We start from the raw sequence: 26452 nt of genomic DNA, 5'->3' as shown, positions 1-26452 counted from the left end.
TTGTAGTCTGTTCTTTCTAGAAGTAATGTGTTGTATGAATATCCTTTGTGCATTGAATTGTGGGAGAATAAAATCCATTGGTAGCACAGTCAAAAATCTGGTATTTTAGTAGATTTTGACTGTTTTAAATAACTTAGTTCTGTCACTTTTTCACTGTGAACACATTACAAACTCAAAACCTACTTAGAAAGTGCCAGAAATTAAAATGACAGATAATTAGTCTTGTGACATTTTTGTTTTAGATTCAAATTCAAATAAAATGCTTTAAATAAACAGTAAATGAGATATATTCTTTAATTGTAGGGTATGCAGCACAGAGGTCTCTTGCTTGACCCCAGGGCAAAGGAACCCTAACCCGTGCTCTGTGTAGTGCCTTGCTCATCCTATTCAATCACAGACGGCCACTTGCTCACATCAGATCACAAGTACACATTGTTCATCCCAGATGTTTTTCTGTTTCAGAACTGTGAGTCCAGAGCTTAAATCATACGCCCTCGGAGTTCTGTTCCTGCTCCTGAGACTTATAGGTAAGACAGTCACTTACAGTATATCCAGAAAAGCTGTTCTTTGTTCTCTGTTTGTGTTCAATCTCACACTGTTGCTTGTCCTACCTGTCATCTAAATGTCAGAGAGATTTTTCACCTCAGTTGAAATGAACTTCATCAATCTGTCTGTGTGGATATAAAGTAACCTGCCGTCTGTCCACAATCCCCCTTCTCCAGGCTTCATCCCTCCCCCTCTGATCTTCGGCATGGGCATCGACTCCACCTGTCTGTTCTGGAGCTCGGTCTGCGGCGAGAAGGGAGCCTGCATGCTGTACGACAACGTGGCCTACAGGCATCTGTACGTCAGCATCGCCATCGTCCTCAAGTCATCAGCCTTCCTCCTGTACACCACCACGTGGCAGTGTTTGAGAAAGAACTACAGGAAATACATCAAGAACAGCGAGGGTTACCTCACTCCCACCGAACTCTTCGCCTCCAATGTGACTCTGGACAACTTGGGCAAGGAGATCACGCAGAATCCAGCCAACAGGACAAAGTTCATATACAACCTGGAGGACCATGAGATGTGTAACAACATGGAGTCAGTTTTATAGTGGCGCTCTGCACTGGGACTGCAGACTAGAACTGTTAATGTACAACTGACCTGATGTGCAATGTTTCTTTGGTGTCGTATCGGTTTAGAAGAATGTCCTCAGTAAGGGTCTTATCTTCTTCTCACCCAAAACATCAGACATAAGGAAAAAATTGAAGAGATGTTTCCCAAAATGCTCTATATCCACATTGCGCTTCATTTTTTTTCTTTTCCTTTTTTGTTTTATCTTAAATATTGATTATCCAGTCCAAACCAACTTTTTTGTTATTTTGGCATCTTGTCCCTTATTTGACACCTGAGTTTTGACTGACAGAAACCACTGAGAGAGACAGGAGGAATGACACGTAAACTCTGCACACCCCTGGAATGATTTTCTTTACAGTAAGATTTAGTGGAAATAGTCGTATTAGGCTTAGATATACTTCAAAATCATAACTGTGTGAGAAGCAGAAATCTTATTATTCTTTATTTATCAGCTTTATCAGACAGTTTATTTTCCTTCAGAAGGAAGTATTTCTCAGGTCCAAATGTCAGATAGAAAGAATGAGAGTTATTATTTTTTTCTTGTTTTTGGAGCACTTTTCAGATATAAAGAACATACAGTTGTAGTTCAATTGGGGCCTTTCCATTCAGGGAGTACTTATTAACACAATTTTGTGCCAATAACCCCTTTACCCTCACTTTTTTTTTAATTAAGTTTAACAGACAGAGGTGGGCCTATTTCCTGGCTAGTAAGAGAAGAAAGGAAAAGAGAAGAGAAGTACAGACAAAGCTAATTAATTTGTAACACTTTGCAAAATAACCATACTTGATCATCATGAGGATGAATTGAAAATGTAGTTTGGAAAACAACTTCTATTACTTCTATTATTATTCAATATCTTATAAAATAGCCTTGATGTTAAAGCAAGTACAAAAACATTTTACCAGTACAGTCATTTTTTAAATATTTTTGTGCTGAAAGTGGGGTTGACTTTTTCTCAAAAGGTGGATATCTCATTTTGGAGCCAAACTCTTCAGTTTGAGTTGATGTTGCACAAAAAAAAAAATACGTACAGTCTCTCTTAATAGCTTTCAGTGTAATTGGCCTGTTCTTGTTCTAGAGGGCATTTTAGGATAGGAGTGTTGAGCCAACACGTAATAATTATCCCTTTACTGTGTCATGGTGTGGAGCTTTGCTATGAATGCTGGACAAGATTCTGAGACCAATTTTCTGTTTCAGAGCCACAGAACTGTATTTTTTTCTACTTCACGATTCAGTTGATTTTTCTTTGTTTTCTCTTTGGCATTTATAGAAATTAGATACAACTTCCTGAAGCTAATTTACAGAAAAAAAAATCCTTCCCATTGTTTAAATGATGATCTCACCCAAAGCAACTGACTGTGGGTGAGGATAAAGGAGTTAGGAGGCCTACTCATGAATACTTGGATTAGACACACATGTGAGTTGATTCAGTAACTGAGCCGGTGACATTTCAGTTACATCAATATCTCTCCAACCACTGATTTGACCGTACCACCATTATAACTCTGTCACTCATGTCATTGGCAAATGGAGACAGAAATACAGTTTGACTTGGTGGTGTAATTCTACTCTTGGGGATGCCGCCTGCAGCAGAAATGCATGGTATACATAGCAACATGATAAATAACAAGCAGGGAACATTGCAAATAAGACTCTCCAGGGTACATGTATGTAGTAGGGGCTGACGCAGGTGGAGGCTGACTGACAGGGTGAAGGCGTTTAAGTAGAACGCCAAGTCAACATAGTGAGACGTGATGATTGTGGTGGGCTAGCTGTCAGCAGACACAGCATAGCATGACGCATAGTGTCCAGCCAGAATTAGTTCTTTTAAAAGCATGCTGGTAATGCATGTAATGATTAAACAAAAAAAGAAAAAAAGAAATATTCAGTATGTCACTAAGTTACACACACTCTGTGGTTTGGTGGTCATGGTAATGGTCAAATACACATTTAACTCTAATGGCCTGCGAAATCTATTTTTGACCATGGAAAAGCTTTATAATGCATACTGCATTGTGATGTTGACATTTAAAGAAAAACTGACTCATAATCACTCACACTGCAGTGATTGTCTAAATACAGATTTTTTTTTTTTTAAGGAATTCTATGGGATTCTGATTTCTGACATATCCAGTTTATATAGAGTATATTGTTTTTCCTGGCTTACTTTATAAGTATTTAATATGTTTTGCATCAAAAATATGGACATTTGTCCAGCTACTCACCATTGCAATAGATTTTATTTCCAAAATGTTTAATCCCTTTGGGGTTTTAGATTGGGGGTTAAAGGAGTATTTCGTCATTTTGGCAAAGACACTTATTCACTTACTTGCCTAGAGTCACTGCACTCTGCCAAGATAGTGCACATAACCCCCTAATAAAAGGAAACCTCTCAGTTTTAGACCTGTTTGTTGTATGGGCAATGAGATACAATGTGTTAATAGGGTAGCTTTAGAGGTGCTCATGGGTCCTAAAATGAAGCGAACCAGCTGCTGGTTGTTGCTTCATATTTGCTGAACAGACATGACAGAGGTGTCAGTCTTTTCATCTCTTGGCAAGGAAGCAAATAAGTGTATTTCCCAACATGTTAAAGTGTTCCTTTAAGTTTAAGTTTGTTAAAGCCACCTACTATTCTTTGAAAAGTTCCACAGTTCAGTTTCAGGATATATTGCCACATTTTGTGGGTCTTTTTTTTTTTGCCAATGGTGGAGATTATTTTGGAACCACACGACTCATGTGATGTCTTTAGTTTAGCACCTCATTGAACCAACAGTATAAGATTTAAACTATACACTGATGCTGCTTTAGCATCATAAATAATATAGAAAATATTATTCAAACGGGGAAAACAGGCAGTTGTTAGAGAATACTTGAGATCAACTCTTAATGGACCTACAGTTGACAGAGAGCCATGCCAAACCAGACCAGACTCATGTTTGCTTGGTTTGCAATGAGACTTGAATCCTTGAGATGGAGGAAATTTTCAGCACTGATTAGGTAGTGCCTGAAAGCTCAAAATTTGATCGTCCCTGCTAAGATTGGCTCTTAGCAGGACATTCAGGACAGCTGGACATGAGGCTGAGATGTACAAACAATTAAAAAGGAACTCTCCACGTTTCTAACAGGGAGGAGGGTGATAACTAACATTACCAGCTGGTTACCATCTCCTCCTTAGCAACCCCCCCCCCCCCCCAAACAGGTGGCGCTGTCTTTGATATCTGTAACGTCCAGTGTGTCATAGTGCTGACTCCTCTGTACATAATAGTGCCATACAAGTGCCAAAGTGACACCATAGAAGTGTTCTGTAACGTCCTGCAGAGAACTTTGTCTCAACACGCTGGAGCTCAGAGCAGATCCTCCAGCTGTATGTAGCCTTTCTGTGATATTCCCTCCACTTACTTTCACCATATCATACAAAAGTGTCCCAAAAACATATTGCCTATAAAATATTGTATATTGGTCTAGAAAACAGTATTATTTAGGATGTAATAACTGTTAATATGTAGGACTTTTCTACTAGTGAAGGTATTGTCTAATTTAGATTAATCTCTCTTTCCATCAGTGGCAAAGCTGATAACTGTTTGTTGCTTTGGTCCAAATAAAAACAATACTTTGCTTGAAATAAGTGGCACCAATGTTGAGCTATAGCCTGACATTGTACAGTAGATAACGTTGACTGTAGAAAATCAGCCAAACTTCACTGATAGCAGTCCTGCACCTGTGCCTGGATATTAAGCTCTACTCTGAGACTTTTTTCTGACGGGAGCCGATGTTGTGCCATATCAACCTGTGCACTGTAACATTCAACACTCGCAAAGAAGAAGCCAACATATTCTAGGTCTGTCCAATGCGCTGGCAAGTGTGACAGCGCCCGCTTGACCTTGTATTCACCTGCTGCGACAGGACTGTTTCTTTTGGCACCTAAATGTGCTTGAGATGTTTTTGCCTTGTGATGAGAAAAATACCTTTGGAGCGTAAACGTTTTTTTACATCCTATTTTCCCATTATTCTCTTTTGATGACCTTGCCTTTTGGTAACAGCAGGTTGACTTTTATAGCGGATCTATAGTGACAGAGATATTGACATATGAAGAGTTTACTGCCAAAATACGACATTTGGTGGCAAAGATGCTCTTATCTGAGGGATTTCGAGAGACATTTTGCCAACTTTGGCCAACAATAGACAGTTATCCTGTAAATAAGTCCACAGTTAGTTTGACCTTTTTGTTGCTGTTCATCATTTCGTACTGATAGTCACTTTTTGTAGATGAAGGATGTTATTTTGGAAGGAAACTCTTCATATGCAGATAGATAATCCTTTGGTTTGAGCCTTTAGGCAGCATGTTGCCTTTTATTAAAGTGAAACCATGTGCTAACCATGTTAGTGACGGTTTTAGAGTGATGTGTTTGCTTATGTTGTGGGTGATATTCAATATGTGAATTTCATGGCTCTTTGCAGGGGACCTTTGAAAAGGAAAAGGGCATTGAAATAAGAAAATATCACATATTTTCAAAGCATCACGAAAGATTTTTAGATATGCTCTATTGCTTCTTTGTCTTTTGTTTCCTTTGTTTCTTTAAATTACATGAATTTATATTTAAAAGCTTTATGTTCTGTATATTTCTTGGAAAAGATTACATGATTGTATGTTTATTGTAAATACATTAAATATACTATTTTTGTTTTTAATATGACCTTTTCTGCCTGATTATTGTCAACAAACCTATAATAATTTCCTGCTTAATCAGATCTCATTGTCAGTGTGAAGTGGTTTTCACACCAGTGAAACCTCATTTGTCATGTTCATAGTGCCAACACCTGCGCTGTTAAACCAGCGATAAATATTTTTCATGTTTACAGGGTGGCACAGTGGTGCAGTGGTTAGCACTGTCACCTCACAGCAAGAAGGTTCCAGGTTCAAACCAGAACCCTTTCTGTGTGGAGTCTGCATGTCCTCCCTGTGCCTGCGTGGGTTCTCTGGCCTCCTCCCACAGTCCAAAGACATGCAGGTTAGGTTAATCGGTGACTCTAAATTGCCTGCTTACACTCACCAATTAGCGCTAAACAAGAAGTACAGTTGAGACTGATCAGAATGTCATTAGTTTAGCAGGTACTGTATTTGGTCAAATAAAAATTTTGACCATATGATGGTGCTACATGAAAAGTTGTGTGTGACAAATCGCTAATTTAGATCTTATAGGTATGCTAAAAAATCAGTCAGTCAGTAATATCACAGATAATGAATGCCTGTACAAAATTCTATTCATAGTCCTCCATCTAACAGTTGCTAAGATATTTCAGCCTCGACCAAAGCGGAAGACCAATCAACATACCAACTTTACTATCCCTAGGAATACAAGTTTCACATCGTTTTTGCATTGCATCATTGTTTCCCACCCTTGGGGTTTGACCTCTACATGGGGTCACATAATATAGATATGGGGTCATGAGATAACAAGATAGGAAAAAAGAAAAAGATACATTAATTTACACATACTTCAAATCTTTGCTTTTATAATGCAAATGACCAAACAGCTTTTCCTACACTGGACTCTAAGAAGATTTAGAATCAAGCGGTCTGAGAAGGGAGCATAATTTTTTGGCTTAAGTGCTTACAACTCATATATTCTCATATGGGCTATATATGTGTCCTGTGATGAATAGAAATTTGCTGGTTATAGGAGTCACAAGGAAAAAGATCAGGAACCGCTGCGTTAGATGATGATCTGGAGAATATAAGATACTTTGTTTTTATTTGTTTAGACCTTTTTTCATACACAGACAACATGGTGTAATTTTCTACATGACATGTAGAAGCATTCTTGTGATAAAGGGCTATATTCACTCGGTCAGTGTAAGGCCAGATAGGGTGAGAGGTCACATTTTCTTTTCCCTGTCTAAACGCACTGACAGGAGAAGAAGATAGATCCTGACATCAGTTTAATCGAAATGTGCTTGTGCTTTGCTGTGATATAATTTCCTGTCATCCAATCCCTCTGGTTATCCATGGGCCTCCCTGCGGCGCTACAACAGCCAGCAGAGATAATAGCCAGGGTTATGGATTGACCAGTGAATCACCTTGTACCGCTGCTTTGAGGGAGCGATGTACGTGTTCGGGGCCAGGTTGTAGCGTTGCTTTTATGCGAGAACCGGGGCCGAGAGCTCTCCTGTTTCTCGAGTGCAGATGGGGTCTTGCCGGGGCCATGGTGCAGTGAAATGGAAAGCATGCCATTCCCTGTTCCGCTTGATGCCGAGTGACTGTGAGAGGTTGTGTCATGTTCCTTGGCTATTGACTCAATGACTTGGGACTTCACGACAAAAGCCTGAGCCTGTGCGGGCTTTCTGCGTGCTGACAGAGAAATGTGTCTTCCACTTGTCTTCACATTGACCCGAGGACTCTGCTGGACTGACGTGTCCACATCCCCAAAGTCTCACCTCCTGAACCCAAAAATAACCTTTCCACAACCTCGCCTGTCTCCTACGCTCTGTTAGCCGTGGGTCTGACTGCTATTGAAACAATTCAGTGAACTTGTGTTTTTTTCTCCTGATATAGCTATGGATTACCTGTCTGTGGCAGTCAACCTATTCAGCTTCCACTACATGGATGACATGGCTGAGAATTCAGCCATATGTGCAGCATATTATTCACTGTCACACTGGGTTGAAAAGTCAAGGCACAGAATAAGCACAGGCCATTAGCTGGTACTGAAATGACAGCACAAAGAGCCAGAGTTTCATGGCTGCATCTGCCCTGAGGTTCATCCAGGAAACAAAATCTCCATATGCCCTTCATTTGTTGTAAAAAATTAGGATATCTGGACTTGCCACAGTGCGAATAAATGATGATGTATTCCTCTTCACATTGTATGCAAAAGGATCATTCTGCATATTTGACTAATGCCTTGTCTTGTGACGTGACTGCGACAGCTGACCTGATTTATTGCAAGGTTCCTCACATTGTTAAAAAAAAAACAATCTCTGACTCAGTGACAACGGCCCAATTATCCTTTTCATGCAGAAAAGGTCCATATACAAAAGAGGCTGTGAATTGCAAATCCAGTTGCTGGCTATCCTTGCTCTCCTCTAATCTAATAATGTGATCCATCATTTCAGCAGCGACGGCTCTCCACCCGAGGCATAGAGAAGAATCCCACAGAGGATTTATATTATATATTAAACATAGGATGTTTGCATATCTCTATATACAGTCCTAAGAGGCTGTGTAGAGAAAAAAAATCTAAAAAACTTTAATAATTACTCTCATTTCTTTGCTTTTTTTCTTTGATGATGCCAAATAATAATAATAATAATAAAAATCTTGATGATATCTTTTCAGTCTTAACTGATACTGGATGTCACTGAACTTCCAGACATGCATTTGACATCCACAACCAGCATGGATGTCTAGAGGACTAGAAGCTCTGTTTTCAGACAGGAAAACCAGTAAAACGCTGTGTTTCCTGCTCAGTAGAGGCACTGTTGGTTGAAGGATGGTCCTGTTGCAGAATCATCCATTACCCTGATGAGCCTGCAGCCCCTGAGCTATGACAACACAGCCACACGATGAGCGAGACAGCCGACTGCCACTATTTGTTCCACTAAGGCATTCATCACACTAATTACCCATGGTGCCAAGCAGCTCCTGTAGCTGGTGAAGCTTCGGCTGCTCGTTTGGAGCAGAGGTGAGGTAGGGAAACCTCACATGAGTCTAAACAGGAGGCTGTCCTCTTTTTTTCTGCTTCTCCTGCTCATAATTAATTCAGCACTCCAGCAACTTGACAAATTGGAATGATGAATCTGGTCTCTATGAATAGATACAAATACATGATCAATCAAAACTACTGGACAGTATTCTCAGTCTGTGGAAATGTGCTGTTGTGAAGGACAAAAGAAGTGTCTTTGCGTTGACATGACATTTGGCCCTCTGATGGAAAAGTGAGAGGGGTTTTCTGTCTTTGTTGTGTTTGTGTGCTGTGATAATGTAGAAGCAAGTCAGCGCTAAGAGGGTGATGCAGGGAAAAGTGGCTGCAAAATCTCACCATTTCATTACTTAAATGCCAAATTAAAACCATCATACAGACTCCAATTTTCCACACATAATGCCTGTTTTAAAGGACAACACACGCAACCTGCCTCCCATCCTCCTGGAAAACTAGAACAGTTTTCCAAATGCAGACAGATCCACACTGACAGTCTCTCTGGATTACAGTCATTTATGCCACCTGACCTTGAAAAGCACCAAGAAAGACTCATGTTTTTTGAGTTTCCATGTCATTCATACAAGCCTTCAACTGCCTGTGTCCCCTCTGGCCTTTGCACAGCCATCTGAACCAGTGTAACATCCAGTACATCACAACATCCCAGCACCCCCACCCCGCAGTGGCTACAGATCAAGGACAAGGAAACTTAACTTGTCCTTGATTGACCAAATCCAACCTGCCTTCCAGTCACGCTGTGAAAATTTCATGGCTGCTCATCAACCAGGGAGGGAAAAACCTTGCCTAAAGGACTCATAGCAGTACATATGTCATAGACCCTACATCCTCCCATAGGTGGTTCAAAAATGAGCTGTATGGGAATAACAGCTTTTGTTAAATAAATATGCACAGATTTAGAAGATAATAATTGTTTGAATTCCACACTAACCTTATTTATTGTAATGTTTGGGTTTACATCATTATATTACAAATATTAGAATCTGTCTGTTAGCTATGCTGCCCATTCAGCTAAGCAAGCTAAGCTACAGCAGTTAGTTAGGACAACAGCTGTGCAGTTCATCCAGCAAATTCTCATTCACATAATTTAAATGTCAACTAAAACAGCTATCAATAACGTACATTAATTTTGCTGTGATAAAAAATACAGATAATACTTTATGTATCAAAGGTATTGTCTGCGTGAAATTATGTATATGAGTAGTGATGCTGATGTGGTTCACAATAAATACTGTATATATGACAAAAGTAATGATAAGGATGAAATAATTCTTTAAACTCCATGAAACATTTCTAAAAGAAATAACGTGTTTTTGACACACATAACTGAGGTAACAATACAAAAACCAAATTAAAAAGAGGTAATTAAAATAAAACCGTCAGAGTTTACTGTATTGAACCACACCGGTGCGATCCATTCCAGCCAATCATGGCGTTCGTGCTCGTTCACAGGTGAGAGGTTATAAATAGGGCAGCGGGAGCGAGCATCATGGACGTTTCAGCTCATGCTAACGCTAAGGAACCGAGACGGGGTAAGGGCAGGTAAGGACCCTGAGAGGAAACGGTTAGAAGACTATATGTTTAAGAAGAGAGGTATTGACAGAGCTAGTAGGGCAGTATTGATTTGTCCTGTTTGTTCTTGGTGTAATGTTTATCAGACTAGCAGGAGAGTTGTGAGTATCGCTGTTTGCGGTCACTGTGTTAGCTCTGAGAAACCGCCTCGGCCGCTCTGCATGTTAGCTTCGCTGCAGCTAATGTAACACACTCCGTCGTTCGCTCTGCATTGTGATTTTTTGTCCTTACAATGTTTGCGAAGGCATTTATAGACACGAATACCTGAAAACAAAAGTATGCAAGCACAGTGGAATTAGCGTTGAAATGCTTTCTAGGCGAAGTTAGCTTCCTTGTTAGCTAAGCTACAGGACTGTCTTCGGTCACTATAGTTTTGTTAAAACAATCTAAAAACCACTAACTCTTGCTAGTTTTTACTCCGTTGTGTTGCAGATGTTGTTGTGTTTGTGTGTACATCGCGCCTTTGGCGACGTTTAATATTACGTTTGTTTTGACTCAGCTGTTAACAAGCGGACGGAGTTTTTTGGGGGCGGGGTTTCTGAGGGAGCACTGACGGGAGGGGTGTGTTTGTTTTGCTGCTGAGTTCGGATATCACCAGTCTGTCTTTCTTAAATATCTGTATCAGTCAGTAAAAGAACACAAAATCTGATAATAACTTTTTTTTCATGACCAGTTTACACCTCTTTGCCTTTATAAATGCAACCAATACACAATCCCCATGTTGTAATGGCAATAATTTGTCTTTATGCATAACAATTCAGGACAATGTGCAGATGGCATAATTTGTAACAGTAAGAAGGACTCTTACAGCATGATGAAGTTAGTTTGACAAATAAATTCCTCTTTTTAAAATTATGTGTCATTTTGCTGTAAAGATTGTGTCTTATTTTGATCATCCCTCAGTACGTGGGTTAATCTTGTGCCAGATAATGAGATCTAGTCTGAGTGAGGTCAAAGGTTAAGTAGGACTTTGTACAAGGCCTAATGAAGATCCCGACATTTTGCTGGGATGGCTCTGTTCACAAAGGGGAGGACCATGGGTGGTGCATTACAATTGCACACTGACCTGTAGCATAATGTGTCTCTTAAGCATGAAATTCAACTTATGAGGAATACCACAGCAGCCCTGAATGAGTCAGAGGTCAGTGGTCTGTGGTTAATGAAAGGTGAGAGATGATCCGGCTGTCACAGGTGAAGCAGCGACTGAGGTGCTCTAATCTATCCGACTAAACTATTGTAGCTCTTTGCCCAGCATGTGACCCTGCTTAGGAGCCAAAGATACTTCAGATTTGTTTCAATGGCTGACAAGGTTAACAGCAAGGACAGCAGCACCCAGCTCTGTCCAGTATTGGTTGTCAGATTTTGGAACATTTAAAAAAAAAAAAAAGGCAGTCACTAATTATTGTTTCACTTATTACTGTAATTGTCAATATACATTATGTTTTGGGTACAAATAACTTTTTAATGTAACTATTTATCAACATATATATGATCATCATTTCAGTATTTTAATGTCTATATAATAGACCTTTTTTAGGGCAGGAAGAGCACAGATTATATAATATCATCAGTAATGGTAGTAATTTTTTTCTTTCAGGTGTTCTATGCTAATATCCATGTTTCCTCATTGACTTGGAGCCATCGTTACACCTGTGCTTTTCATGCTTTGATTAATAAAAATGTCTGCTTGGAAAAAGGTTGATTAAAATACAGTGGTATTATAGTAGTCTATTATGGTAGAACATTCAAAGCAAAGCACAAACTTCAGTGACATTAAACTGTAAGTCTCAGAATTAGTCATGGTCTTTAAGGCTCTTCACACCCTTAGTCCGCCTACGTAGTTCGTTTGTTGCCTGTTTAGATCTCCTCTCAGGACCATGCAGGAGTGCATAAGCTGTGGTTGATGACATCTTCCTTATTCTCCTTATTCGTTAGTTTTGTTGCCCCTTTTCAATCAGGACGACTTAGACTGTCAGCATTCCTAGCATAGCTCCACCCATTCTCCAGACTCAATGTTTAATCAGCCATGATAGAAAAAGCTGTTGCATTTATATCCACTTTGCTCATACAGGATGGCAAGATACTTACTAACAACTAAAATATGGATAATTCTGTAACTTTATGTCTTTTAAGATAAAACAGCTCATTGTTATTAGAAGAATTACATTTTAAAAAGGCCTGCTGATGTTGGTTTAGGTTTCGGTGCTGTGCCTGTGATAGCACGGGTACAGATGATGGATGGATGGGTTTCCATCCTGTTTTCAAAGACGGTAATACCCCCTGGTTTTGCTCAGCCTGTAGCCATGTGTTTGTCTCCCTTTTATACCCTGGTAAGAGGAGAATGTGATGGCCACTCTCCCAGCATGCATTCAAAACCAGATTTGCCTCTCTCTCTCTCTCTCTCTCTCTCTCTCTCTCTCACTCACTCACTCACTCACTCACTCACTCACTTGCTGGCTCTCCACATTTTACAACATACAATGCAATATATATACATTTGTCCACTAACAAACACCACAGTTAATAACCATCACACATATATGTTACTATATTATGTTGTTGTTTTATTTTGTTTTGTGAGTTTCCTTTTCTTTATCATGGCCTCCAGGCAGCGTTGTGACATTTCTGAGGTTCTGTTAAAACCATAGCAGGAGACATCCACCAGAGGATGTACAACAGGCTGTAATGTACTTTTAGATCACAACCATTAATCTCATTAACATAATGAGCTTACACCACACTCATTTACTCTGAATGGCAAGAATAGTGCTGCGTATTCCTAGAAGTCTTTAATGTAAACAATTCCAAAAACGCTCCCAGTCATAATTTCTCTGTCACTGCAGTATTTTTTGTTATCATGCCCATTACTGTGTTTCTTTTTCCATCAGATAAACTGGCCAACAACCTTTACAGGCTTTCAACAACCTTTTTAGTTTTATTCAGGTACATTACAATGCCAATTTTTACCAGTTTACAGAATACCAATTATTACAGAAGTAAATTTTCAGCAATGTGACATGATTCTGTCCTTTATTGACCCTGTGTGTGTGTGTGTGTGTGTGTCTTCTTAAGGTTTCCTCTGGTGGACGAGCAGAACCCCATCTCTCTTCTCAAGCAGACCTGTCATACTTTTACGGTATCTTTCCTAATATTAAACACTTGGTGGATTAAACAGATAACCATATGGTACCACTGGTTAGTTAGATGGAGCTCAGTGAGGAGATGCATGCAAAGTGCATGAAAAATGCTGCAGATCTGTGAGCAGCAAGCCAGCGATGCCTCCCACTGTGCTGTAAACAGTCACATCCTGGTGGTTTTTGCACACACAGCAGGTCTCTCCTGGCCAAACTCTCCCTCACTTAGTCTCCATTTAGCTCGCTTTCAGCTCCCCACCGGTCTTAAGTCTTAAAGGGCACCAGATCACGAAAAACAGGGGGGGATTTATCATCTTAAAACTCCCAAATCTGTGATTAATGTTAACTGGACTTGTCACATGATAGAGCAGGGGAGGGGAGAGTTCAGTGAATTAAACTGTGGAGGAATGAATCATCCCCATCCAGTGTGGTAAACACTTTAGCCTTGACCTTCCACCGCTGATTGGTCTTGGACGTCAGCCTTGTGTTTTGTTAGCAGGCAGAGCAAAGCTTGTTTTGTGTGTGAGCAGTCGCTGGATGACTGCAGTGCTGGCTGTCTGGAAGAACGTGACAGCGCACTCAGCCTCAAGGCTCGTAGAGCATGAGTCAACAGTGAAATGGCCAGGCAGACATGTTTGGGTGGCAGTGAGTTGCTATTAAAGGCCTCCATGAACATCAAGATCATTAATCACAGGAATTTTTCAAAAATAGACAGGATCCTGGTGAAACAGGTGCTGAAACATATCAAGAGATAACAGTAGTATGTAGAGACACAGATGGCAATCATACAGCTGTAAGTTAGTGCTGCATTATTACACTGTGTGTATTATAACAGAACATACTATATGATAGATGTTGTGCTATTTATGAGCTCTGTCTAACCCTAACCCCAGATTAGACCCTGGAAAAACATGATAGAAGTACTGAATCAGTCCAGTGTGGGTAAACTGACAGTATACTGTAGGGCTGGCAGGGCATTTGGTTTTAATGAAGTCCTGTAGTGAGGATGGATAAGATCAGACAATCAGATTATATATTGATTTCACATAAAAGACACAGTGATGCAAAACATTAATTATTTTTAGTATTCTTGTTTTACATGAGTCTACTGTTTTTGGTGATTGTAAAAATCTTTAATTAACAATAGCCTAATATAGAAAAGAATTTTAAAACCATAGTGGGAGCAGGCATGAAAACTAAACTAGAAGTTTTCTCTTTGGTAAAACTGTTATTAAGTAGAAGAACATCACTAATGTAAAAACTGTTTTAAGATAAGATATTCCTTTATTAGTCCCACAACATTTTTGCAGCAGTATCAGAGATTGAAAAGATAGAAAAAAAGGCATAGATATGAGTAAAAGACAAGGTATAAGCAAGATAATATTATAAAACATAGAAACATAAGAACAGTATAAACAGGACAATGTAAGAAAAAATGAACAAGTGAGCAATATACACAGGACTATATACATAGAGACAGATTGAACAGATATTGCCAATTTTGAAAATGATATTGCACACAGTGAATGACTGATAGCAGCTGTTTTGTCAGGATGCAGAACCTAGTGAAATGGTCCTTGTGACTGTGTGGTCTACTAGGAGCAGTGCTGGTTGTAGAGTCTGACAGCAGCAGGAAGGAAGGACCTGTGATACCTCTCCTTCACACACTTTGGGTGAAGCAGCCTATTGCTGAAGGAGCTCCTCAGTGTTGTCAGACTGTCCTGCATGGGGTGGAGCTCTCTGTCCATCAGGGATCTCTCCCACCACTTCCACTGGGTCGAGGGGGCACCCTAGGACAGCGCTGGCCTTCTTGATCAGCTTGTCCAGTCTCTTGCCTGTCCACTGTTGAGATTCAATTCAATTTTATTTATATAGCGCCAAATCACAACAAAAGTCATCTTGAGGCACTTTTCATAAAGAGCAGGTCTAGATCATACTCTTTAAAATAGGTATTTACAGAGAGAGACCCAACAGATCCCACCATGAGCAAGCACTAGGCGACAGTGGCAAAGAAAAACTTCCTTTTAAGAGGCAGAAACCTCTAGCAGAACCCGACTCAGGGTGGGCGGCAATCTGCCTCGACCGGTTATGCTGCTACCCCAGCCGATCACTCCATAGTAGATGGTTGATGCCGTAACAGTGTCTTAAAAAGTCCTCAGGAGTGCCCCCTGCACTCCAAAGGACCTCCTTTATAATTAAAAAAAAAAAAGCATATTAACAAGACAAACAGAAAAACTGATTTCTTTTTATTATTCTCCCTTCATAATACAAGGATACAAGGATTAATACAACCCCCAGAAAAAGTATATTTTAAAAAACATCAGGGTGATATTTGAAAAACATGCTAAGAAAAGAGATAAAATTACAGTCAGGGTTGATATACAACAGCACAGATGGGAGAGGGGAAATGAATTAAACATGGCCTATTGTCCACGTGTGATAAACACTTTAACATTTTAGAAATGTGTCTTAAGCCATGTGAGTGAGTTAGCCTACTGTAGGTAATTTTTTGTGTAATTTACTGATGACACTAGGTGGCATCAAATTACTGCAGTTAGGACATGCTGCTTCTGTCTGTAATACTCCTCATAAGAGACTAATAAAGTCTGAGCTAAAGTAAGTTATCTCCTTTTATGTTAGAGCAGGCTATACATGACAGATGTCCGAGAGAATAATAGCAAGCAACACACGCGCAGACACACACACACACACCAAGACAGACAGACGACCAGAAAACATAATGGGAGGCAAGAATTCACACCACATCCTGCCGTGTCAACTTAGAACTGAGGCCCCACACTACTGCTCCCAGACCAGCTTCTCCTCGCGTTAGCCCCGCCCCCCAAACGGAGACGTCAACGAGTCACAGTCGTGACGTGTGGACGCACCACTCTCCTCCTCCGTCCCGGAGCAAAGCATCATCAAAATCATCATCCATCACTCTCTCTCCCTCTCTCTCTTTCTCTCTCCCCCCGTTGTCTTTTTAATGTAACTTCTGACTGATCGGGAGAGCAGGGAGCGTCTGGAAAGCCTGGTCCGGCGACTCCATCATTGATGAAGGATCTGCTCGCACGGTATTCTCATTAAAGCTGGACACACCGGACAGAAAGGATCAGATTACATATTTTTTCTTGGGATAACGTTGCTTCCCCTTGTGGATTGTGGCTCAGTGTTGTCGGTCTTTATGTTTCCCTCTGTGGATGTTATAGTGCATTATCTCGGTCTGAATGAAGCTTTCTTTTTGGATTTCCCCCGCGCCGAAGCTGTTTCTGGGTGACTGCCCATTCTTTACTTGCGAAGTCGCGCGTTATAATTTTATTGCCGTTATCTTATGAGCTCCGTTCGTATTTTGAGGCTTAATTTGTATTTAATTTTGGCAAACAATGCCGCGGTCTCCTTGAACGTGTTTTTAGTAGTTAATGCCGAGAAACAAAGTGCGTTAATTATTGCGTAAAAAAGGAAAGTTGGGCGCGCAAAGTTTTGGTGACAGTCGATATGGCTATGGTTGCATGGAGAAACACTGAGGGCGTCGGGGATAGTCAGGGAACCCTCTCCTCCCCGGTGTCCCAAGTCGCACCTCTGTCCCTGTCCGGGGAGCTGACGGGACACATGAACCCGGTGTCCTCTCTGGAAATACCCCCGGCGGCGGCGGCACCACCCCAGGGCGCACCGCAGCCCAATCCGTCCAGCACCTCTACCGCGACCACACCACCAATAACAACACCTCCTCTTCCTCCTCCTCCTCCTCGTCCATGGACAAACAGCAGAGCCAACAGATCGAGTGCATCGTGTGCGGGGATAAATCTAGCGGGAAGCACTACGGACAGTTCACATGTGAGGGATGTAAGAGCTTCTTTAAACGCAGCGTCAGGAGGAACCTGACCTACACCTGCAGGGCCAACAGGAACTGTCCCGTAGACCAGCACCACCGCAACCAGTGCCAGTACTGTCGCCTCAAGAAATGCCTCAAAGTCGGCATGAGGAGGGAAGGTACGCGCTGGCATCCTCCTGTTGTTGCTATCGGTATTATCACATCATATTATCCAGCACTACACGGTCCGGGACACTGTTCATCTCTCTGTTCACTCACATTATTTACTTTAAACACACGTTTGTCCACTTAACTATTCATGTTGTGCATGCTACCTTTGTATAGCCTAGCTAGTCTCTATATAATTTATTTCTGGACACAGGGATGTAGCGTTAGTGTTGCTGTTGCCGTGACACTGTAGATATTTTCTCCGTCTAGAAATATTTATTTAACATATGCAGTAAAGGTCTATTATAATTCTGTTTGTCTCGGATACTAACCTCTGCAGCCCACTGTCTATCCTGTGATATTACAGGGATTAGTGTGTTCCAGCTAGCATCCTGTAGCATGTTCAGTATATTATTGTTGCTCCGCTGTATGTCCGTCATACTCGGCCATTGTGCGGCTCAAACAGCCTGAAGCTACTTTTAATATCACATGTTCAAATTCGACAACAGTGTCGCTACATTTCTATTTAGTTTCAATGTTTTATTCGTGATAATTGTAGCCTTCGAGTGCGTAACGTTTGTGGGAGATTATGTTTGCGCATGTGGACTGTGTGAGTGTGTGTGTGTGTGTGTGTCTGTGCGTATTCATTATGTATGCTGGTCGTACAGGCCCAACGTAGCCCACTGTAGCCCACTTTTACAGCGTCCAAAATAACTGAGTGACACTTCAGAGTTATAAAAGCAGATTTATTATAAATTGCAATACATTTTAATCCAGATTTCACCACTCAAAATAGGGAGATTAAAATACACACGCGCGCGCGTCTAGTAGGATACTATCAAAGTGGGTACAGGCGAAGTTACTCCCCAGAAAGTAGCTAATATTAGTGGACATTACTACGAGGTGCTAACACGAGACTTATGGCCTTGAAGTTAAACATTTTGATACAAAATAAGACTCGTCAAAGACCCACAACCACGCCGAAACATCTCGCACGCCATTATCTGCAGGTCGTGGCCTACAAATAGCCCAGATTTCCGAGCACCGAGCTGAATGTGACATTTCTTTCCAGGAGCTGTCTAAAATAGTTATTCGTGTGCATTTCTGAAGGGCCCGTCTAATATAGGCTAACACTGGACGCAGAAATGAACTTTAATAGCTAAAGGAAGAGGGAGGGCGGGGGAGGTTAGCCTGTACGATGTTCAGTTGTTTTAATGAACATGGATGTTGATTTAAAGATGTTTCCCGCATTTATCTGTTTGCATTTTCTTCGAATGTCATCTGTGTTGTTTTAATCGCCTTCTAGCGTGAATTGACATTTCTGCTGTTTTTCGTTGCAGCTGTTCAAAGAGGCAGGATTCCTACCCAGTCTTATCACGGCCAGTTTGCTCTGACAAACGGAGACCCTCTACAGTGTCATTCCTATCTGTCGGGATACATCTCTCTCCTGCTGCGGGCCGAGCCCTACCCGACCTCCAGGTTCGGCTCTCAGTGCCTGCAGAACAACAACATCATGGGCATAGAGAACATCTGCGAGCTGGCGGCTCGGATGCTCTTCAGCGCCGTGGAGTGGGCCCGCAACATCCCTTTCTTCCCGGACCTTCAGGTACCGGACCAGGTGGCTCTGCTTCGCCTCACCTGGAGCGAACTGTTCGTCCTGAACGCCGCCCAGTGCTCCATGCCCGTCCACGTCGCCCCGCTGCTGGCCGCCGCTGGCCTCCACGCCTCCCCGATGAGTGCGGACCGGGTAGTGGCCTTCATGGACCACATCCGGGTCTTCCAGGAGCAGGTGGAGAAGCTCAAGGTGCTGCACGTGGACTCAGCAGAGTACAGCTGCATCAAGGCCATTGTGCTCTTCACCACAGGTAAGCTCCCTGTCCCTACATCCAAACATTGAGGGTGAATGATGATGAATGAAATGTGTCTTTAGTGGCCTAGCTTGAAGTGTAACGGTGGTGTGACGTAGTAAATAAAATTATAAACAAACAGCCATCAGAACGAACAAAGGAAAAATCTTTAAAATGAAAGAAAGAAAGAATTTTTTATTTTTTTAAAGCCAAAATATAGTTGCCTCGGGCCTTAATGAACTAATGGCCGAACTGATCAACGACCATCAATTAGCCCTAAAAAGTTATTTACGAAAACCGATATTTGATAGTGATGATGGTCTAAACTGAACATTGGTGAAGTGTGACATAAAAAAGCTGGTTAAAAACCCTAAATATGCATTTAAAGAAATTTGTCCTTTTCTAGAAAAACCATAAATGTCCTGTGTTTCAGAGTGTGTCATGAAATGTGGAGGAAAAAAAAGAAAAGAAAATGAAATGCCACCACCTACCCTCCTACATTAAATGAATCTTTTGGGCCATTAAAGTTATAGTTAGGGTATTACTCCCAAAAAACAAAAATAAATAATAAAAAAATAAATAAAAATATACAATTAACAATAACAAGCACAAAAAAATTAAATATAGATTTTTAAATGTGATTAGACCTCCAGGATCATTATATATCTTTTGTATATGAACTATAATCTTCACTGAACTTATATGATCTCATATAGTTTGTAAAAGGAGAACTTTAACAAAGTATTTTTATTATAAAATTTAAAATGCTGTGAGTGAGGTCAGGTGGGTTTACAAACTGCAGGTATTTACCTGCAGCCCAAAAAATATAAAACACTTAATACAGTATGTAAATGAAAATAGGGTTTGGCATCTAAGTTTTGACACCATCTGATATTTTATTCCATTGCTGACACATTTTTTTGTGAACCCACAAAGGATTTTATCTAATAGAATGGTAGTTTGACAAGTTTCTATTTTTATTTTAAGCCCCAAAGAGAAAACAACTAAATAAACCTGTAATTTCTCAGCTTTAAATTTTGCATTTATTTATTTATTTTTCAAATAGTGAACTAAAATAATTAGTCAATTTTTTAAATGTTTTAATCTAATTCTATTGATAAATGTATAAATATTTACGCTGTATATTTAAATTGTCACATCTTTATGAAAATCAATACTGGCAATAGATTTCTTAGCAGTTTCCTATTTCACAACCTTTTAATACAGTCAGAATGTTTGATGGCTGGATTCAAAGGACAAGTAGCAGCAGAGTAAAAAATAAAAAAGGTCTCTTATGTAGGTCTATTTCAGTCCCCATGAGCACATCTGAACACGTGTCTTTAAACTGGGACACATTAACCGTTCTTTAACCCCTGCTGCCATCCGGCCTGCAGCGTTATAGTACAAACAGAGGGGTCCACAGTGTGTAGATAAACATACAGTATATAAGAGGTCATACACAGTAAAGCAGTTGATGCTCTGACCATGCTATTGATACATCTGTATTGTTTCCTCATCACTACGTTCTGAACATCGTTTTTTTTCCATTTGATTGGACCAATAGCACCATCTCTGATCCCTGATGGCAATAGATTGATAGGATATCAGTGTATCTCAATGACAGGTTAACTGTATGTAGATTTTTGTCTTCATGCTGTTGTGTTTTCACCACAGCAGGGACCCTAAATAAAAATTTAGAGGTTTGTTTCTCTCTTACATTATGACGCTACTGTGACCGATATATTTATTGTCAAATACTGCACATAGGACATTTAATAGTGTATATACCCATTTACTGTTCTGTTACTATCTCGCCCAGATTCATGTCTGATCTCAAATAATGGTAAACTATCTGAACCCAGCCACAAATGGTCAGTAGTCTGCAGTCCTGCCCATTCCTTTAAAGTTTCGATCAGAGGTGTAGTAAGTAGTATCAAGTAAAAAACGATAACTTTCAGAAACAAAACAATTTGATCGATGAAATCAAATGATTTTTCTGAACATATAACAGATTTTTGTTCCTGGTGGGCTTTTTTTCCCTTGTGATGATCAGGCTGCATCCATTTTTAACGAAATACTACATTACACGCTAACTTTGTTTTCCTTCCTATGCTGCTGTGTACTGTAGTCACTCTGTGCTAACCTGGTTCGTGAAATGAAACAGTTTTGAATTTTGCTGGCGATGCTTTCGATGCCTGGTTGAACCACTGGTCTTGATCACTTCTTCTCCTGCTTGTTGTTTGTCTCGCTGTTGTTCTCCCTTGTCTGTAGATGCTTGTGGTCTGTCAGATGTGGCCCATGTGGAGGGTCTGCAGGAGAAATCCCAGTGTGCGTTAGAGGAGTATGTGAGGAGCCAGTATCCCAACCAGCCTAACAGGTTTGGAAAGCTGCTGCTCCGCTTGCCTTCCCTCCGCACTGTCTCGTCTTCTGTCATCGAGCAGCTTTTCTTCGTCCGTCTGGTGGGGAAAACCCCCATAGAAACTCTGATAAGGGACATGCTGCTGTCCGGGAGCAGCTTCAACTGGCCTTACATGCCTATTCAATAGAGGAGAAAGATGCAGTGGTGCTGCTAAGGTCAGGAAAGATCTCACACCTCAAATCTAGTCATTTCAGCTGCTGCAGATTAAAATCTCTGTTGCTTCGAGCAAGGATAAAAAACTGCCAGTGGAATGAGATAATTACAGAAATTTTCAAGGTAAAAAAATTGATTTAGTCTCAGCGTTTTCTTGATACCAGAGGAGCGATCTGCCTTATTCTGTATTGTGTTCCTACGTTTTTAGAAAGGTCCCTGAAATAAACGGGCAGCGTGGAAACGATCAGATACCACTGGCAGAATTTTTTACTTGTTCAAAGAGAAATTAAATGACTGGTTATGATGGACATTTTTTACAGTGTGGTGACCAGTCACAGTGTATGGTTTTGGGATAACAAACAATATTTATTGGACCCTGTGTGTATATTTATCGTGCTTGTAAATTATGTTTTGGCTCCTTTTTTTTTTTTTTTTTTTTTTTTTTTTTTTTTAATGTTTTATGTATTTTTTCCCCGGCTAGTGAGAAAACTGCAGGGATTGTCTTGTGTCGTCTCTTTTTGTTTTTTTTCTTTTGGTTGTTTGTTTCATACCTTCCAGACATGGCACTTTGGACTAAAGGAACATTTCAGAAAGATTTAACACAAATGTTTGAATCCCAGCAACTTCTGACTTTAACCTACTTGCTCAATTGTGTATGGACAGAAAGGTGAGATTAACGCTCTGTTACTTTGGGTTCTTATTCTATTTGCATTATCGACACTGAAAGAATGCGAAGAAAAAGAGCAAAATGAATTTGGAAACTGCACTTCTCATGATCAGTGTTAGGCTGCGCCAAGTAATGCATTACTTGTTAATCATAGGTAGTATCATTACTTTTTTTTACATTAATATTTCTTTAAATGTTTTAGTTCATACTTCCTGGCAAGTATAAGTATTACCTCTTGCCACAATGTTCAATTTCTACTTTTTTTTTTTTTAACCCTCTAGAAACAATATTTTAAAAGATTTTTTTTCTCCTTTGGACCATGTTTCTTATCAAATTAGTGAATCTTGCCACTTAGAGAAATTCTACTTTTCTTGTTGTCTCTCATCCAAACTGAGATTTGATAAGGAGGCAAAAATGGATAAGGGACAGGAGGCTGAATGTTTGATAGCTGATATTTTTTTTATATTTAGAGGCGTTAAACAGAAAATGTATTCTTTTCAATGGAAACTTGTTACAGTGCAAAGTAATGACATTACTCTACTGGATTAATGACTGATGCATTACCACACACTTCATTCATTTATGTTTCCAGGTCTTTTACACTGACTGTCTGACAGAGATTTTATGAGCACTGGGCCTGATGTACAACTACAGTTTCTTACTGGGATAAATTAACTTTACACAACTTCCCAGGTCAAGTAACAAACTTATTTCATTATAATTCATGCATTTATGAGCCCAGGCCGCTTAATGGCACAATAGACCACTGCAGGGTATTGCTGAAATGAAAGTGTGTGTATATGCGTGTGTGTGTGTGTGTCTGTGAGTGTGTGTATATGAGTGTGTACTTGTGTTTACTTCTTTTTTGACAACCACTCTGATGTACTGTGAAAGCATATTGGTTAACATATTGGTACCGTATTAAATTATAACTCAAGATTTATAAATAAAGCGTATTTGGTTTATTTTGCCATGTCAATTCTATGTTGTTTGTGACTGCCCTCCTTCCTGACAGAAAAGAAAAATGTGTGTGAGTAAGCACATGAGTTTGTGTACTGACGCTGAGTAAGAAAATGAAAGTCAAGCAGAGCTGTCTGGTGTTCTGGAGCCTGTTTCTGACTGTAATCAGACCATTTAATCAAACTAATTGCTTTCTACTGACAGTCTTTATGTGTATGTCAGGATTTATTTGAATTTACCTTATTTGAAGAGCTCCTGCTTGGCTTGAGCTGAAATGCTGCAGTGGGCTTGATCAGGCAGCTGACCAACTGAAACATATAAAACTTACATGAATGTGATGAGCTATTTTATTCTATTCTACAGTTACCAGACCAGACTAACTTTTTTCACATTAAGTACTATATAGTGCATAAAAAAGCAAAACAACCATCAAAACAAACAACGAAAAACAAACGTGTTTTATACTGTGTAGATACAAGTGCAAGCAGTGATACAGTAGAAAATTATAACCGCAGTGCCAAAATAAAAGCATTAAATGACGCTTTTATTTTCACTTAACATAAACCTGTTCTTACTACTTGCCTGTAACTTAACACCTTTTAACAAACATGCTTTTTTGCTATTAGGATTCTATTAATTCATAAAGGTGGTTAAACTGGGCGTAAGAGAAGAGAGCAGAATAAAAAAGGAGTTATAATCGAGTCTGCGTTGCCAGATTGAGGAGGACAGAGAGGATTAAAGCAGCTTCTTTGCTTCTTAGTGGACAGAGAGCTAATGAGGGGCCCCCGAGTGCTCTGTCACTACAGTTTACCCCGAGGAGGATGAAGCTGGGCGCTCGACGGCCCCTGTGTTTTCTGGGCCAAAGGGCCAACATAAAACAATGGAGCATTTTCCCACACACGTACAGGTCCAGAAGAAGAAAAAGCCAAGGAGGGTTCAGGCTGCTCTGGTTGGAAAGAAATCAGTCCAGACTGAGGTGTATAAAGCAGGAAAAATATCTCAACTGTTGCTCAAATGGATTCTCGTTTGCTTCCGTATTTACGTCACTTTACTAAGATTGGTCCAAATCAACAGCGTCTTTGCTGTTTGTGGGCAACTGAGGCTGGATCAGTCATTACGCAGCCTGGTTTGGACTTAGCCAATCAGCTTTCAGGAGTTAAAGTACGTAGCCAATCAGAACACTGATCACAGATTTTTCTTTTGAAAATATTAATATTGATCATATGAGTGAGCACTAACTATTCAGCTTCAAGTCCGAAGCCAGAGGCTTTGTTATGTTTACAAATATTTTAGTGATTAGTAAACAATATTTATCAAATAAAATAAAATTTAAGGTAATATCTGATAGTATCCTATACAAATATCCCCTTTCAGTGTTTGTGCGTGTGTGTATGTGTGTGTGTGTGTGTGAATTTTATTGACCAGAATAACAATGACATATACTGAACCTTTTTTTTAAAAAAAAAAAAAAACGTCAAATATTGTTACAGTCATATATTTGGTTACTACATAAAGTTACCGTAATAATTTCATACCGTATTGCTTTCTCATAGTCAGCATGAAGTAAATAAGCCCCGTCTTTTTTACGCTATTTCACCTTTCTGATATTTCAGCTTTTACAGCCCAGTGGTGAAATAAAATCAGTCATTCAATGTAATTGTAAAAATTGCAATCTAATGTTAATAAATGAAATACTGTTTGGTTTCTGGGACGTGGCTGCTCTACTGTAGTTTCTTTACGATGTGACATAACTGACTGCAGCTTCTGAAATCACTTCAATGACATGTTTTAAACCAATAATTATCACCTTCAAATCTATATAGAAGCAGAAATGCTTCATTATCCTCCCCAAAATCTAATTTCTGCCCCATGTTGTTTACACTACATTAATGATAAATGTTTAGAAATAATTTTGGGATTAAAACTATACAAATTGTGCATTTACAAAAGATTTTCAAAAGGAAAAATGTGTGGGAAGATGCTTCGATTGAAGAGAAACAGTACAAAAAAAGCGACTAATTTTTCCTGTCCAGTATAAGTCGACAGTTGTCTTCCTGTTCAAAATAAATAAATCAATTAACTTTTATCAAGTCTTTTCCTTCTGTACACAAAGTTATACATACCTCATTTGCTGTTTGTTGTAGAGGGAAGACGCAGCCGTGAAAAACCTGAAAAATAAGCAAACCACAGATGAAGAAAATCTACCTCCTTCCGTTCTGCTTTTCTCTTTTATTGTGTTTAGATTTGTATTTTCTTATTTAAGATGTGCTACTGCTCTAGTTGAGTTGAATGACTTATTGCGGGAGTCGTGCCTGTCACAGAAAACATATATATAATAAATAAGGACTGATAATTGTCATAGGGGGAAAAAAATCCCGCGAGGGGCATAAACAGTTGAACCGTGGTGACATTTGTGAATGAAACATATCATTGTTGAAACAAAGTCTATTTAATATCTGATAACTTAGAGCCAAGGTATAATTTATAGATTTTAAACACGAATATAGCCTGGTGCAAAGAGTTTTACACAAATGTTACTTATATCACGGTTACATTTTTTCAAGGTGGAAAATGCAGTTCACTGTAATAAACCTCCAGTCCCGACACACACAGATAAACAGCATCATCAGAGCGTTTTTTTTTTTTTTTTTTTTTTTTTTTTTTTTTTTGCATTTTTAAAAATATTATTCTTGTAATGTCTTTTTATGTTTGTAATTATTGTTATAGTTTTTTTTTTTAAGTTTAACCTTATTGTGAAAAAGAGACCTGAATGAAAGAAAAATCGTATTTTTATATCGAAACACTGTCACCAACAAAAGTAATTTATTCCATGTTGGGAATAAATAATCATATGAAGAAGCATTAGTTTAAGATAATAAAAAA

General features: G+C 39.6%; 2 protein-coding genes and 2 long non-coding RNA genes across 6 annotated transcripts in view; 3 read left to right on the top strand and 1 right to left on the bottom strand.

Moving 5' to 3' along the window:
• LOC108897662 (solute carrier organic anion transporter family member 3A1) overlaps nucleotides 1-5812 on the top strand; it is a 58034-nt gene extending 52222 nt beyond the window's left edge. For both annotated transcript variants that reach the window (XM_051076415.1, XM_018697381.2), the window contains exons 9-10: nucleotides 463-527; nucleotides 723-5812. In XM_051076415.1, the coding sequence (XP_050932372.1) occupies nucleotides 463-527; nucleotides 723-1099 (442 nt within the window). In that variant the 3' untranslated portion in view covers nucleotides 1100-5812. The remainder of the gene's footprint in view (nucleotides 1-462; nucleotides 528-722) is intronic.
• Nucleotides 5813-10315: 4503 nt separating this feature from the next.
• LOC108897658 (uncharacterized) lies at nucleotides 10316-13527 on the top strand. The gene is made up of 3 exons (XR_001963337.1): nucleotides 10316-10380; nucleotides 13299-13353; nucleotides 13483-13527. It is a non-coding gene; the product is annotated as an uncharacterized LOC108897658 (long non-coding RNA).
• A 2910-nt stretch (nucleotides 13528-16437) lies between these two features.
• LOC108897656 (COUP transcription factor 2-like) lies at nucleotides 16438-23574 on the top strand. Its single transcript, XM_018697379.2, is given in 4 exon segments — nucleotides 16438-17247; nucleotides 17250-17534; nucleotides 18864-19388; nucleotides 21642-23574. Coding segments are annotated over 4 exon segments (1293 nt in total). The 5' UTR covers nucleotides 16438-17039; the 3' UTR covers nucleotides 21917-23574.
• LOC108897660 (uncharacterized) lies at nucleotides 20041-26215 on the bottom strand. 2 transcript variants are annotated; one of them, XR_001963339.2, is made up of 3 exons: nucleotides 25693-26215; nucleotides 23809-23877; nucleotides 20041-21679 (listed from the first exon to the last, which is right to left on the bottom strand). It is a non-coding gene; the product is annotated as an uncharacterized LOC108897660 (long non-coding RNA). The 2 variants fall into 2 exon arrangements; XR_001963338.2 differs by lacking the exon at nucleotides 20041-21679 and adding an exon at nucleotides 21819-21905.
• Between the last annotated feature and the right edge of the window lie 237 nt (nucleotides 26216-26452).

This window comes from Lates calcarifer, linkage group LG2, assembly GCF_001640805.2.
Source record: "Lates calcarifer isolate ASB-BC8 linkage group LG2, TLL_Latcal_v3, whole genome shotgun sequence".
In the NCBI taxonomy this organism is placed as follows: domain Eukaryota; kingdom Metazoa; phylum Chordata; class Actinopteri; family Centropomidae; genus Lates; species Lates calcarifer.
The sequence above is the reverse complement of the archived record's forward strand: the minus strand, read 5'-3'. Positions and strand labels throughout refer to the sequence as shown.